The sequence below is a fragment of the Sceloporus occidentalis genome, unplaced genomic scaffold (genome assembly GCF_023333645.1).
Source record: "Sceloporus occidentalis isolate IW3139 unplaced genomic scaffold, rSceOcc1.0.p SCAF_501, whole genome shotgun sequence".
In the NCBI taxonomy this organism is placed as follows: Eukaryota; Metazoa; Chordata; class Lepidosauria; order Squamata; family Phrynosomatidae; genus Sceloporus; species Sceloporus occidentalis.
The window spans coordinates 47862-62990 of NW_028317481.1; the positions used below are offsets into that span (position 1 = coordinate 47862).

At 52.7% G+C, this 15129-nt stretch overlaps 1 protein-coding gene across 1 annotated transcript; it reads left to right on the forward strand.

Moving 5' to 3' along the window:
- Positions 1-2196: 2196 nt before the first annotated feature.
- On the forward strand, positions 2197-11156 carry LOC149271504 (ATP-dependent RNA helicase DHX30-like). The gene is made up of 19 exons (XM_089507386.1): positions 2197-2353; positions 2712-2881; positions 3210-3320; positions 3435-3655; positions 4237-4357; positions 4499-4648; positions 4749-4901; positions 5066-5893; positions 7770-7845; positions 7947-8051; positions 8162-8337; positions 8421-8627; positions 8737-8818; positions 9304-9497; positions 9634-9793; positions 9923-10080; positions 10289-10389; positions 10625-10764; positions 10873-11156. Exons 1-19 carry the CDS (start codon positions 2197-2199, stop codon positions 11154-11156), a joined length of 3594 nt encoding a protein of 1197 aa, XP_089363512.1.
- The last annotated feature ends 3973 nt before the right edge of the window (positions 11157-15129 follow it).

Genomic DNA, 15129 nt, shown 5'->3' on the forward strand with positions numbered 1-15129 from the left:
TCCTTGTGTGTAATTGGCACTGTAATAGTGACCGTTAATCCCTCTGCTGCTTTATCACTGGGCCCTTGTTCTGTGGATGGGGCCCTGGTTTTTTGGACGGGTTGTATGGAGGATTCTGGTCCTTCTCTAACTCTCCAGCTGCCCAGACCCTACGTGACTCCTAAAGTGAAATTCCTAGACGGCTATACAGACAGAATTAGGTCACAGCCTGTTCCTTTCAGGGTTATTACATCACACGGCCGCGACCTCAATCTGTCACCAATTAAAGCAAATGTCGCCAGTGAATTTCTTTAGATTCACGGACTGAGAATAAATGAAACCCCCTCTCAGGAGCACAAATCCCCCAATTCTTTTTTGTGCCCCAATACCCCATTTTCTACTGCCTAATCGTTTTATAAGTAATGACATACCTGCCAATCAACCCTGTTTAGTTTGGACAGTCCCACTCCTGGACCCCTAATCCCTGATGCCCTTCTCTGCCCCCTGATGCCCTTCTCTCCTCCCCTGATGCCCTTCTCTCCCCCCGATGCCCTTCTCTCCATCCTGATACCCCTATACCCCTAAAAGCCCCGATAATGTGTATAGAAACAGCAGGAAACAGCTTTATAAATTAAACGGGGGAAATAAATACTTTATTCTTCTGGATGCTTTATGCACATAAATAGGTAAAGCTGTCAGTAAATCTCCGCCCCATGCTCGTGCTTTGTTAAAGAACATGTCCTACTCTGGTCATTGGAACTATTATAATGCTCATCTGTAAAAGGGGCATGGCTAGAGTGTGACATCATAACACGCTGATATGTCATATTGGTGCTCGTGTATCATGGGTTAGCTGTGACGTGATGTCATATCTGGGCGGGTCTCCGGATATATACATTTATATAAGAAATATTAATGACGTGTAAATCGGTTACCGGGTCTGAAATCATTGATTCACAAATCTTTATTAGTGCAATATCCCCACCTCTGCTGAGCGGCAATTCTTTTATTACTACTCCCACGAAAATACGTTGAACTGGGGTGCAAACGTCCCCGCAGTCGCAGGAAGTCAGCCTGAGATTTAGCGCGGCCGCCCCGTCTAAAGTGCTTTAAATCTAAAACCCGGAGGGTCCCCGAGATGAAAAGGAGGGAATGAAATGTAACTCCGAGCTCAAAATACCCCAAACCGCAGCAAATAAATTATTTAACTATTTCTGGACCGGCGCTTTAGAATGCATTACATCCCCAAGAGAAACGGATCCGCAGCTCCGGCATGTAAGGAGTTAAAAGCGGATTGGAAAGTAATGTGGATACAAAGTAACCGCCGGTAGAAGCGGAAATTGTGGGGAAATGAGATAAAAATCCCTGCAGGAGGAGAGGCAGATCCCGGGGCTTATACGGCAGGAGCACCGGCTCTGCCCTGTCTGGGGGAAACTTGGCAATGACTGGGGGGGGGGGGCAAGGGGGTGATTAAACCATCCGGGGGCTCACAGCAAACGCTAGCCGGATGGGGTTGGTTAGTAATTATTATTATTTGTTATATATCGCCATTATATTCCGCAGTGCTGTACAATGTGTGTTATTATTATTATTTATATATCGCCATCATATTCCGCAGCGCTGTACAATGTGTCTTATTATTTATATATCGCCATCATATTCCGCAGCGCTGTACAATGTGTTATTATTATTTATATATCGCCATCATACTCCGCAGCGCTGTACAATGTGTCTTATTATTTATATATCGCCATCATATTCCGCAGCGCTGTACAATGTGTCTTATTATTTATATATCGCCATCATATTCCGCAGCGCTGTACAATGTGTTATTATTATTTATATATCGCCATCATACTCCGCAGCGCTGTACAATGTGTTATTATTATTTATATATCGCCATCATACTCCGCAGCGCTGTACAATAGGTAAACAGAACAAAACGATTTGGTTAGCATTCATTCAGTGGGTTAGAGAGTACAGCCGTTCAGTGCCTCTCTCTGTATTGGGGCTCCGGACCCCTCTGTCACTCTCTCTGTATTAGGGCCCCTGTCTCACTCTCTCTGTATTAGGGCCCCGGGCCCCTCTGGTTCGTGGCTGCGCAGCGCTGTATTGGAGTCCAGCTGCAGTTCACCGTCCGGCCGCTGGTCCTCCGGATGTCGCTGTTCCCGGTGATACCGCGCTGTCCCCGCACCCTGCTCTCTGTGCCCGGCAGACATGGCGGCGCACAGGATGGTCATGCCGCTGCTTAGCCGGCTTATATGTCGGCTCTCTGGGCAGCAGGTCCGTTTGCGGTCCGCGGGGAGATACTGGCCACAGCCGCTGGGAGGTGCGGAGGAGCCGAGAGGGGTGTGTGACCGGGAGATGGGCAGAGGTGAGCGGCCCCGGGCTCTCCTGTACGGAGGTCATGTTACTCGGGCATAGGGATGACATTGGCCCCCGGGCTCCGGGATGTCTCTGCGGAACTCTTTACTTATCGGTGTTAGTGTTGTCCGTGCCGTACGATCCGGTGTGTTCTCCCGTGACCCCCGTATGTCGCTGCAGCCGTGTCCGTGACCTCCAGCCGGTGCCGGTCTCTTAAACTGTGGTGTCCTTAATGTTCATTTGTTCTCTCTGGAGTTACATGTATGATGCATCACATGCGTGTCATAATATTATTCTGCTGTTTACCGGCCGCTTCCCCCCCCTCCCCGTTTACCGGCCGCTTCCCCCTTGTTGCCGCGTGGGCTGAGGGTGTTTACCGGATCCGTTAATCTCTGGTTTCCTTGCAGGATCTGTTGATCTATTGAAGGAATTTCCGGAGCCGAAGAATTTACTGCATAACGTGATGAGCCGAGCGCTGGGGGCCGCGGGGGGCCGAGACGCCGTGCTGTACATCCACAACGACCATGCGAAGGAAAACGTGAGTGCTCCCTGACCCTGGGGGCAAAGGAGACATAGTTACCCCACGGGCAAAGCGGTCTGGAGAGAGCCTTCCCTGTCCGCTCGGGGGCTGCTAAATCTCTCGATGTACGAAATATAGTTTTGGAGGCGGTTTCTCCGGTTCTGGATCCGTTTGGGATCTATAATATATTTATTGGGCTGAAGTGAGCCATCCGTACCCTTCTTTTCAGAGGAGCGCCCCCCCCCTTGCTGTTATTAGGGCTCGGGACCCCCCCATCTTCCCCCTCGCTGTAATGGGGGGGCCCCCGGATACTATAATGTATATATTGGGTCCGTTCCCTTTTCAGAGGGTGACGCTGCGGGTAAAGTGGCCGAAATACATCGAGGTTGAAGGATACGGACAGAAAAAGATCGATGCCGAGCGCCAGGCGGCTGCCATGGCCTGCAAGATACTCCAGGTACGAAAGCGAAAGAAGCCTCATTCCTCCCCAGGTTGTGATCTGAATGAGTCCGAACAGTGATATTTTTGTAACTCTTCGTTGTCAAAACATTTTTTTTTTTTTTTTTTGCAGAATTTAGGCTTGTTGGGCCCCGGAAACGAGCTGCTAAAGCAGCAGAGATACAGAGCGTTGGCCGATCGGTCCTGCGCTGAGGATGAAGCTGCAGCTTCCCGCATCAGGGGAGAACGAGGCGGCTACCGGACAGACGCAGAGGAATCAGAAGGGGCGGTCGGGGGGAAGCTTTATCCACCCCGCACGCGGAAAGAGGGCAGGAGGTCCGGCAGGGACTACAGGTGGGGCAACTAGAAGCAGCCGGGGGGGGGGAGTTGGGAGCCGACCAGGAGGACAAAAAGCGTCTTTTCATATAAATCCATATTTTTTATTCCAGTAAACAAACTTTTTTTTTTTTAATAAGGGCAAGCGGTGGGGGGTATTATCCAGGGGGGGGTTTATCGGTGAGCACGGACCCCACTGGGGGAGTTTACCGGTTAGGGGCGAATATCCTAGAGATTGGGGCTGAGCAGAAACGTTGTTTGATGATGATGGGAAATTTTGTGCGTTTTCTATCCCACTGCGTGCGGGGGATGGGCAGGTGCCGGGCTCCGTTTATTTTTTGCGACATCACGAAGGATGGCGATAGGCCGGTTGCTGCTCGCGGGGGCCGGGGATTACTGGTACTCGAGGATTCTGATTACTCCCGCTGGGGGGCCGCAGACTCGCTCTTTGGAAATGATTGTTAATAATAACGTGCGGCTGAGTGATGGTTACCGGGAGACCGCGGCCTTCGCGCAGGAGCTGGCGACTCTGACTGCTGGAGGTAGTGGATCCGCCGCCCTGTCCCTTTTCCCCGCCTCGCTCACTTCTCCTTCTCCAGGTTTCCATTGGTCGATGAGGCTGAAGATGCCGCCGCCGTGAAGGCTTTGGCCCAGTTCCCTCACCCCAAGAACCTCCTCACCAAGGTGGTCCAGGTCGCGACCTCCAGGGCCTCTCCCCGGGTAGGTGGTATTTCTCTGGGGTCTCTTGCTTTCTGTTGCGTGTGGATGGAGGTAGTGGGTTCCTGGCGCATCCTCACAGCTGTGGTGGACACCTTTGCAGACGTAATACCGATGATCTCTCGTACTTTTCCGCCTGCGCAGGACTTCGTACGCTATCAGTGCGATGGAGGAGCAATCAAAACATGCCAACTGACCCTGACGTGGCCGGAGGCGTTAACGTTCGTGGCGAGAGGCCTCCGCCGGTCGGAAGCGGAGAATAAAGCGGCTGCCTTGGCCTGCCAGAAGCTGAAGGTCTGTCGGTTGGGATGTGACGGCCCCCCATTAACCCGTTCCTGTCGGTATCTCGCAGCCCCCCCCCCTCACTCTCCTGCCTCTCGCTGCCCCCCCGCAGGCTCTCGGACTGGTGGATACAAACAACAAGCCGCTCACTCATGCCAGATACAACATGGCGTACATCCAGGAGGTCCGCAAGCAGCACCGCCAGCCCACGAGGTTCAGCGTTCCTGAGCCCATCCTCCGGAGGATCGAGGATTATCTGTGCCGGGTAAGGTGGGGTAATAGTGGTCAGTGCTGTGTCTCCCTGGGGTATCTTCCTGGTAACTGCCCCTTACAGGTATCTGTATCCTGATTCACGTGGAGGCAGTAACCAGGCCAGCGGCCCCCCGTAAAGCAATCCGGTGTATTCTCATGACTTCTCCTCTCACTAAGTACCCCCTAGATGATTCGGAGTCACCCCAAAAAGATGAAGACCTTCCCGAGACGTCCGACTCGTCAGCTGACCCGGACCGGTCTTCCCGCGGCTTCTGCGATCCCATCACGGGGCGGCCGTTCGCTCCGCTGAGGGATGAGGAGGAGTCTCGCGTCAGTCACTCCCTGGAGGAGCGCTGGAAGGAGAGGCGGGAGCTGGAACTCAAGTATCTGCCGGCGGACTCCCAAGTTGAAGCCATTGTGTCCGCCATTGACAGTAACCCTGTTGTCGTCATTGCCGGGGATACGGGATGCGGGAAGACCACCCGTATCCCCCAGTACTTACTGGAAGACGCCATACTGCGGGGGCAGGGCGCCCAGTGTAACATGATAATCACCCAGCCCCGCCGGATCAGCGCCATGTCCGTGGCTCACCGTGTGGGTTATGAGTTGGGGCCTGGCTTGCGTAGAAATGTGGGCTACCAAGTAAGACTGGAGAGCATGCTGCCCCCTAGAGGTGGGGCTCTTCTCTTCTGCACCGTGGGTGTCCTCCTCAAGAAGCTGCAGAGTAACCCCGGCCTGCAAGGCGTGAGCCACGTAGTCGTCGACGAGGTCCACGAGAGGGACGTCAACACGGACTTTCTTCTAATCCTGCTGAAGAGGGCGCGTCGACTAAACCCGCAGCTGAAGGTGGTGCTGATGAGCGCCACGGGCGACAATCAACGCATCTCTAAATACTTCGGCGACTGCCCCATCGTCAGGGTCCCCGGCTTCATGTACCCCGTCAAGGAGCATTACCTGGAGGACGTCATGGCCATGCTGGGCGAGCGCGACTACCGGCCACCGGAGGTAAATCTCAACTTCATCTGCCTCTACAGGGGGCCGGTCACTGATTTATCTATACATTATTCAGGGGCCGGCAGAGCCCTTCCTTCTGGATAGAAACCCGGGGTTGTTGCTTTATGGACAGAGAAGTCAGATCTTTAACCCCTTAAGGACCAGGTTGTGTGTTTGGGGGTTTTTTTGTTTTGTACCCTTTGGGCTGTTTTAACACTCTTGCGGAGCTCGTGTTTAGATGTAATTTTTCTCCTCACTCATTTAGTGACGCGAGTTATATGAGGAGGGCTTTCTTCAGATACCGTTATTTTGATCATATTATCTAATTTCCCATAAAAAAATAAAATAAAATTGACTTTTACCCAAAAACTGTTTTACTCATCCAAAAAAGCTAATGAAAAAACCTGCTAAATAGATTCTCCAATTCGTCCTGAGTTTAGAAATACCCGATGTTTTAATGTTTTTTTGCATTTTTCTGCAAGTTATTGGGCAATAAGTACAAGTAGCGTTTTATGATTTCAAAACCATTTCCCCCTCCCCCCCAAACCTGGTCATTCTGCCCCATGTGCTATTTCGGGTATCTTTGAAGCCGCCCAATGCAATTTACCCAATCAAACTGTATATTTTTGAAAACTGCACACCCCAAGGTATTTAAAATGACAGTATTAACCCTTTCCATGCATGAGATTCTACCACCAGCCTTTACCAAAGTTTGAGGTAGGTTTTTGTTAGAAAAATGCTTGCGTTATCGTAAATATTATATGCACGAGTTCCCGCCAACACGCCTACTCTATGTTATATATATATATACACGCAAAGGGTCAAGTCTAGGCCATTCTTAATTATGCAGCTTAAGAGGCGTAACCTGCTTGAAAAGTAACCAATCAGAACGATGCATGCTATTAGAAGTAGATAAGAGGTTATATAAACCACGTAATCCAAACATGTAATCAGACAACGCTGCGATGTATGTGTGTTGTGTGCCTCGTCTCGATTCTGCGCATGATCCAAATAAATGAAAACTCTTTCTGAGGAGAATTCGACCATTAATTCAACCAACAGTTTGTTTTTTTCTCTCTCCCACACAAACTGTACTTCGGGTATAAATTTTGGGGAAGATAGAGAGCTAATTTTAGCTCATAATAAACATATTTTTTTTGTGTATTCTTTTTGGACTTTTTTTTTTTTTTTTTTTTTTTTTACATTTTGCTGGATGGTTCCTCTGATGCATAATACTTTTTTAAATGTTACCTTATTTACTGTGATTAGAAAGCTGGGCTCCATTGACTTGCGTGTTGAGTGCAGTACCTGTATTCAACCTGCAAGTGGAGCCAGACTTCTCTGGAGACCATCTAGCGAACTTTTTCAACTTTATTTTATTTTACAGGATGGCCGCCATCTTGCGGTTGGCGAAATCACTCGCAGTGGCGGTTGTGACCACTCTCCCTAGCGGTCACGGCGCGTCCTGGGGTTAGTGTTTGGTGTCGCTGAATGCCTCCTGATCGATGCATTTCAGCAACACCATTGAAGTTTAGGAGGTGATGGGAGGGGCCAGACACGGGGCCCATGATGCCGATCTCAGTGCTGCTGAATGCCTCGACATCGAGGCATTACACAAGACCGTTTCTAAGCTTGTTTAATGTCATGACGTGTCAGGCACGTCATAGGTCATCATCTGACCGTTTTGCATGACATGCCTGACCCATCAATGGACGTTAAGGGGTTAATTGGGCGCCGCGTCCTCTTTGGTCATAAACCTCAAAGTTTATGGAGATTCCTGTTGTAACGCCGCTCCCTCCTGTCTGTTGTATGTGAAATGGAGACGTTTCCCGGGTTACGCTGTAATTGCTTTTATTTCTTGTATTTTTCCTCCTCGTGTTTCCCGCAGGAGTCGGCCGATTGCGTCCCGGACTTGGATTTAATCAGGCGAGTGATTCTTCACATCGCCGAAAACGGAGCCCCGGGTGAGAATCGCGGGCGTTAAATCCCTTCTGCGCACCGTTATCCCCTCCCCCACTGCCGGTCGCCGCTCCTCTCCTGACTACTGTGTGTTGCTTGCCCTCAGGTGGGATCCTCTGCTTCCTCCCCGGCTGGCAGGAGATCCGCGGCGTCCAGCAGAGACTGGAGGAGAGTCCGGCTTTTCACAAGGACGAGTGCCTCGTGTTACCAGGTGGGAGCGCAGGGGGTGCTGGGGGCGGGGGAGGGGACGGTGTTAGACTTGGCGCCGCATCGCATGCCCTGCGGGTTTCTCCTCACCCGTCGGCTCGTCTCGGTTCTCAGTTCATTCCAACATTCCGATGATGGATCAGCAGAGCATCTTCCAGCGGCCGCCGCCGGGAGTCCGCAAGATAGTCCTGGCCACCAACATCGCAGAAACCTCGGTCACCATCGATGACATCGTCCACGTGGTGGACAGCGGGATGCACAAGGAGCAGCGATACGACCTCAAGACGAAGGTAGCCAGCGGGGGGCAGGCGCAGGGGTAACAAGTTCTGCCCCCAGCGCCTGAACCTCATTATTCCTCCCCGGTCTCTTGCAGGTTTCCTGCCTGGAGACCTCTTGGGTGTCCATGTCCAACGTGACCCAGAGGCGCGGCCGCGCAGGCCGATGCCAGCCTGGCTCCTCTTACCACCTCTTCAGCCGCCAGCAGCACCAGGCGATGCCCCGGTTCCAGGAGCCGGAGATCCTGCGGACCCCCCTGGAGAATCTGGTGCTCCAGGCCAAGATCCACGTCCCGGAAATGACGGTAACGGGGGAGGGGCGGCCTCTTTATTGGTAATAGTCGGTTTCTGTGCGTGTTTATTCAGGAATGACCTTATTTTGCTTTATTCCGCCCCGGTGTTTCCCGGTTTCAGGCTGTGGAGTTCTTGTCGCAAGCTCTGGAAAGTCCTGATCCTGAAGCGATCAGCAACGCGGTCCGTCTCCTGCAGGAGATCAGTGAGTGCAACCCAAACCTCGTGATACGACCCGACTGTCACGACTCTCAACGGGAATTACTATTTATATACAGATAAAAGATAATCACAGGAATGGATTATCTGCCGAAACAGCGAGTAACGTAACCTAGACCCTGCCGGCAGATCGGCCCCCGTTGACCTCCCAGTCTAAAGACTCAAACCTTAATCGGTCGTTGGTCTCGTCTTAGATTCAGGAGCCGTATGTCTATCCCATGCATGTTTAATACCCTCACTGTATTACCCTCTACCACTTCTGCTGGGAGGCTGCTCCACTTATCTACCACCCTCAGTAAAGTAAAACTTCCTTGTATTACATATTAATTTCCCTGATTCTTATGGTAAATCTGCATGTCTTTATTAAGGTGTTTAGGGGTTTATAGTGTGTGCGTGGGGGGGGGGGGTTGCTGTGAGTCTCTGCCCTGCGCATGGACGGTCGGCAGATACCCTTCTTTTGTCCCCTCTTAGGGGTGATTGACACCCGTGAGCAGCTGACGTTATTGGGGCAGCGGGTCACGGACGTCTCCACCGACCCCAGCCTGGCGAAGGCCATCGTCTTGGCCTCCATCTTCCGCTGTCTTCACCCCCTGCTGGTTATCGCCGCCTGCCTGACCCGAGACCCGTTCCAGGGAGGACTGCAGAACCGGGCCGGGGTGAACAAGGTCAGCCGGTAACGCTGCGCGCTTGGTCGGGTAACGTGACCCCCTGGGGGGGGGGGGGGGCATGCGCCGTCAGGTAACGAACCCCCCCCCCCCCCCGTGGGCTCCGCTAACGCGTCTATTCCCTGTCTGTTTTCAGGCGAAAGCTGCGCTGAGCGGTGAGAGCTGCAGCGATCACATGGCCTTCGTGCATGCGCTGCGCGGCTGGGAAGATAATGCGACGCACAGCAGTGCTGCTTCCAGGGAACAGTTTTTGGAGGCAAACATGCTGTCCCGGGCGGCCCTGCGATTCATCCAAGGTCAGTCCATCAACCGAGTTGTGGCCGGGATTTATACAATGCCGTGAGGCTGCTGAAGAGTAGTAGATCGCCGGAATGCCTTCCCAGCTGAAGCTCACAGGATCATTTGCTGCGTTTTCCCGTCCCCAGGTCTCGTCAAGCAGTTTGCGTCCAACGTGTACGAGGCGTCTCTGGTGCCGGAGCCAGCGGCGTGCGCTCACCGGCAGTCCCTCTACAACCAGTTCAGCCACGAGGACGAGCTGGTGAAGGGGGTGCTGCTCGCCGGTCTCTACCCCAACCTCATCCAGGTGAGGGGCCGGGGGCCGCTGTGTATTGGAGAATATGGCGGTTCACGTGGAATATTGAGCTGCGCTGTGGGCTCCTTTCCTGCTGCTCACCTCGGTCAGGGTATAAGATTGTGGGGGGGGGGGGGGGGGTTGTGGGACCGGGTCGGGGGGCCGGGATCGATTTATTCATCATGAATCCGGGAAGGTTAATTGGGTCCGTTACTCGCAGGTCAGACGCGGTCATGTGACCAACGGCAAGTTCAAGCCAAACGGCCTCTTATACAAGACAAAAGGAGGACCGGTGCACCTCCACAAGACCACGATTAACAGGTGAGTGGAGCCGACCGGCGGGGGCCACGGGCTCTCGGGCTCCTAAGGGTCTGTTGTATTTGGCCGGATATCTTCAAGCCCTTCCTTGTGACACTCGATGGCCAAACGAACGAGGGTCAGAGGCACCGATTCTGCGTGCGGGGGGGGTGTTCAGCGTGCGGCTGTGTGTGTGGGGGGGGCGCATGGCACACCCCTTTTTCGTGCCGTTACCGCGATTCTTTGTTTTCTCCCGCAGGGGCGTCCAGAGCCTGCGCAGCCCGTGGCTCACGTACTTCCTGGCTATGAAGTCAGCCGGCGCCGTGTTCGTCCGGGACAGCTCCACGGTGCATCCGCTGGCGGTGCTGCTGATGGCGGACAGCTCTGTCAGCACGACGGGTCGGTTTAACGGCTTTATTACAGGCCACGGCATTTAAGCTGGTGTTTCGGGGGGGGGGGGGGGTTGCCGCTTCTGTGCCGTTTGTCTCACGAGTCTCCTGTTTGCAGATGACGGGCAGAACATGGTGGTCTCGTTGTCCGACTCGGATCTCCTGAAGCTGGAAAGCGACTCTCGCACCATCGGCCTCCTCAGGGATCTGCGTCACGCCGTTTCCCGGATGGTGGAGGAAACGCTCTCTCGGGACCGCCCGACTCTCTCGCCCGATGCGCAGGAGAGGAACGCGCAGCTGCTGGCCGTGGTGGTGGATTTACTGAACGGCACCGCGCATGGCTTCGCTCCCCGGCCGGAGTCTCCGGGCATCTCGCTGTCTGACACCGTACCCTTCGGGTGACGCAGCTCTCCGTCCGGTTCTAGATCTCTCCAGAAACTCTTTATCCTCATTCTGCGATATTCCGAATCCGGAACATCCGAGCGAGAAGCCGGATCCGTATCTCCCCCCCAAGGATTTATTCGTCGTTTTGATTTCATGTAGATTCGGGGGTCCCGATTTGTAAATTTCTGCAGAACTCAGAATTTTCATTTATAAATTATTTTCTTCTGTAGCCGAATGTTTAATAATCTGGTTTATTTGGATAGGGGATAAGGGGGGGGGGGGATCTGTGATCTAACACACCCCACGCTGGGGCAGATATTCCCTGCTTGTAAATGTGAGCAGGAAGTCCAGACGTGATTAGGAAGCAGAATGCGGGTTGAGGAGTCCAGACAGGGATGTGTCTCCCCCCCAGAAATGGTTTGTTCCACAATACTTTAGAGAACAGAGTCCACCCCGCACCTCCAGTGGTTTGATCCATGAAGGCAGCCCGGGGCAAGTTCTGTGTGTCCCAGGGCCGAGTCTGATGAGGTCGGCTGTGGGTTGTTATGTGGGGGGGTTTCTGGATGCTGGGAGTCGTAACCGAGGGAGGCTAACAAAGTGTTTGCGTTGGGAGTGACGATGGATGCAGCGGGGGCTTCGCTACGAGACCAGAAGCTGCTGCTTCTTACAAACGGTCATTAATTACATTAATAGAACTTGCTGATTTATCTATACATTATACAGGGGGCCGGTCACTGATTTATCTATACATTATACAGGGGGCCGGTCACTGATTTATCTATACATTATACAGGGGGCCGGCTCGCTGATTTATCTATACATTATACAGGGGGCCGGTCACTGATTTATCTATACATTATACAGGGGGCCAGCTCCTCACTGGGGGTCCTTATGGAAGGTTTCACATACTTTAGTACCCTAATAGTTGTGTTGAGATTGGCTGCTGTGGGGCAGAGGGCTTTAAATCTCTCCAGATATTTACCCCACCTGCTTGCACGGCAGTTACCCTTTCCGAGGCTTCACCTGCCCTGGGTCGCGTGGAAATGGGGGGGGTTTCTGGTGATTCCTTGTCGGGTTGCACCCTGGGCCACCTCTAAATACCCCCCTCACGCTTCACACGCCGGGGCCAGCGGTGAGCGGTACCGGCTGCCGTTAATGAAGCGGTTCCGACAGAGGCCATAAACCGGCAGGTGGCGCCAGAGCTCCATGAAACCCAAAAACTAAATGAAAATCAAAGAAATTCATCCAAAAAATATATATACTTAGTGAAAAATCTGATTGACACCGTCCATGGGGGCCGCCGGGTAACCCACCCTTCTCAGGGCAAAACTGATGCTTTGTACAGGAAGATGAGACCCCTTTAGGGAGAAAACCCTCAGGTACAACCCCAAACCCCAGGGATCCTCGTGTACAGGGGCTCTCCCATCCCCCCAGGCATTAAATTCCAACAACAGGAGGTTATGACAGCTTCCTGCATGATGACATCAGGGCCCAGAGTAGATTTTATGCCTTTTTTGGGTATTTGTCAGAGTTTAGCACCACGTAATGCAGAAACCACGACAACACCGCAGAGTTTGACAGATTTCTTTATTTGAACCGTTTACAAAGTTTCTTCTCTGGGAATCGATACTAAAAGGAGGAGCAGAAGCCGGAGCCTTCGGGGTATAAAGCGGAGGCATCTCATTCCCAGCACCGGCTCCCTGGGGTAAAACACACGACGCAGCGGGCGATGCGCGATTAGGAGGAATAACGGTCCTTCGCTGTAGTTCTGGGTGGTAAACCCGTCGCAGATATTATTCCATCAGAAACATCGTGGGGCAAATACAGTCCTGAGACGCCTCCGCCCAACCATCGCCAGCCTTCACGCCGCATTACAAGGGGCAACACCAGGGGCTTCTCCTGCAGGAAGGGCTCACACAAGGCTAACAAATACCCCAGTCCATCCACGGGTTTATACGCGGGGGGGGGGGGGGGGGGGGGGGTTAGTCAACGACACAAAATCGGGCACTTTTTGTCCTGGTTGAGGGTGAATTTTGAGACGCTTCTCGTAACATTTATTTTCACCTCTGTTACCCAAATCATTCCTTTTGGATCGTAAGCTCACAAGCCCAGTAACCTTGTGTAAAGTCCCATTACTAGATCGTAAGCTCACAATGTATCTCGATGCATATTTGTATGAATTTGTTACCCTATATGTAAATTGTACATCGCTATGGAATATGTTGGATGCACAAAGCTCTGTGATTGGCCAGCGTTACCGGTTAAAGCTGTAAGTCAGGATGTTAGTGTTCTACGGGGAAGCCGGCTGAGTGTTGGGGGAGTTGTAGTTGCACAGATGGCTAACACTCGCACGGCCCAACCCGGTACCGGCCCAAACAGACTCGCCGCGCATTAATGCATATTAAAGCACAACACTGCAGCTGCACCGCAACGCCTCGCGCTCTAATGCATGCAGCCAGGAAAATTATCCCGAGAGCAGGGGCCAGGTACAGCGAGCCGGACACAACGGGGTTAAATCCGGGACCGGCCAAAATCTGCATCGATTGTCAGTAAAAGAGCGAGACAGCGCGGCCGTTTAAACGCACGTGGGGTACATTTAATGTCATTTTATTAGAAATCATGCAAACAAATATATTTATATAAAAAGAAGTACAAGTGCAGTAAGAGCGGGGGGGGGGGGGGGGTGTTTGTGCTCACGGAGGGCCGGATACGGCGAGCGTTTCCACACCGCGGCTCTCGTCCCGAATGTCGTTCTGCCCCAAACATCCAGAGCGATCGTTTAGTGTCACGGCACAGAAAAGGTTAGTTCAAACAACAAGAGTACAAAAACACCGTTTATTTTATTTATTTTTTTAACTTATTTAACCTTCAAAAATAATAAAAAATTACTATTTCTTCTTAAATTGCATTTTAATTTCTCTCTCGTTTCAGGGTAGAAAATTTCCATTAAAACAATAAACCTTCTTCCCCAGCCTTAAACCATCCAATCAGCATCAGCATTCCATGAAATCACATCCGACGACCAATAGGCGAGCGCGAGGCTGGGATACGGCCAATAGGGGCCCGCAGCGTCCTGCGGCCGGCAATTTATCACGCGGCGGCCACGGTGTAAACACGCTGCGGGTAACCAGCGGCTCTCCAGCCTCCGACAGCTCATTCCGGCAACATGCCAAAGACTTTCGCTTTCTAACGTAGCGTCTCCCGCCGGCCATTAATAACAGAAAGAAAACTAAGACAGAAACCGCTGCGCGATACGGAGACGCAGATACTGAGGAGACACACGGATACCGCACTACCACAACACACACGGGCCGGCGGCCTACACAGTGCGCACGTGTGCCGTGTAAATATATACGCAACATCTCAGAATATTAAATAACACGAATGAGGGGTCGCGGGGGCTACGGAGACACTATGGCCGCTCCGGCTTCTTAACGTGGCTCCGGCTTCAGGGAACGGCATCGTGGAGCACTACGACTCTCATAACTCACAGGCAAACCACCGCTAGTGATTCCCTACATGCCCCGGCAGTCGCTCCGAGGACACGAAGGGGCAGCTCCGTGAAGTTATCTGCCCGCCGGGACACTAGAGAGCAGAGTCAGATCCACAAACCTTCAGGCGACGAATGGAGAAAAACATTTCATTTTAATGCTAAAATCACAGATTTCCTTCATAAGCCGCCGTCGGGCGATCAGCCGGCGAGGCTCAGAAGGCTCCGTTTAACGCCGGAAGCCACGTTAAGAAGACCCACGTTTGGGACCTCTTACAAAGAGCAGAGGACAGGGGAGCGCAAGCCTTGCGGGGGAGAAGAAGCAGCAGACGCGTCGTCCTCGGAGGACTCCACAGAAGCGGCAGGGAGAAGGCATCAGGGGCCGAGCCGGGCCGTCTCGTGGATCCCGCCGCACAGGGAGAGGTGGAAAGGGTGGTAAGTGCTGCCTGGAAGGCGTGGGGTGCAGATGTCTTCTCTGTGGTCTCCACCGGCGGCCTCTCG

Bases quoted from the DNA above. Each gene is read 5' to 3' on its own strand.
- LOC149271504 (XM_089507386.1), top strand. From the start codon at position 2,197: ATGGCGGCGCACAGGATGGTCATGCCGCTGCTTAGCCGGCTTATATGT. The intron at 2,354-2,711 runs GTGAGCGGCCCC...GCGTGGGCTGAG, and splicing joins TGACCGGGAGATGGGCAGAG to GGTGTTTACCGGATCCGTTA. The intron at 9,498-9,633 runs GTCAGCCGGTAA...GTCTGTTTTCAG, and splicing joins ACCGGGCCGGGGTGAACAAG to GCGAAAGCTGCGCTGAGCGG.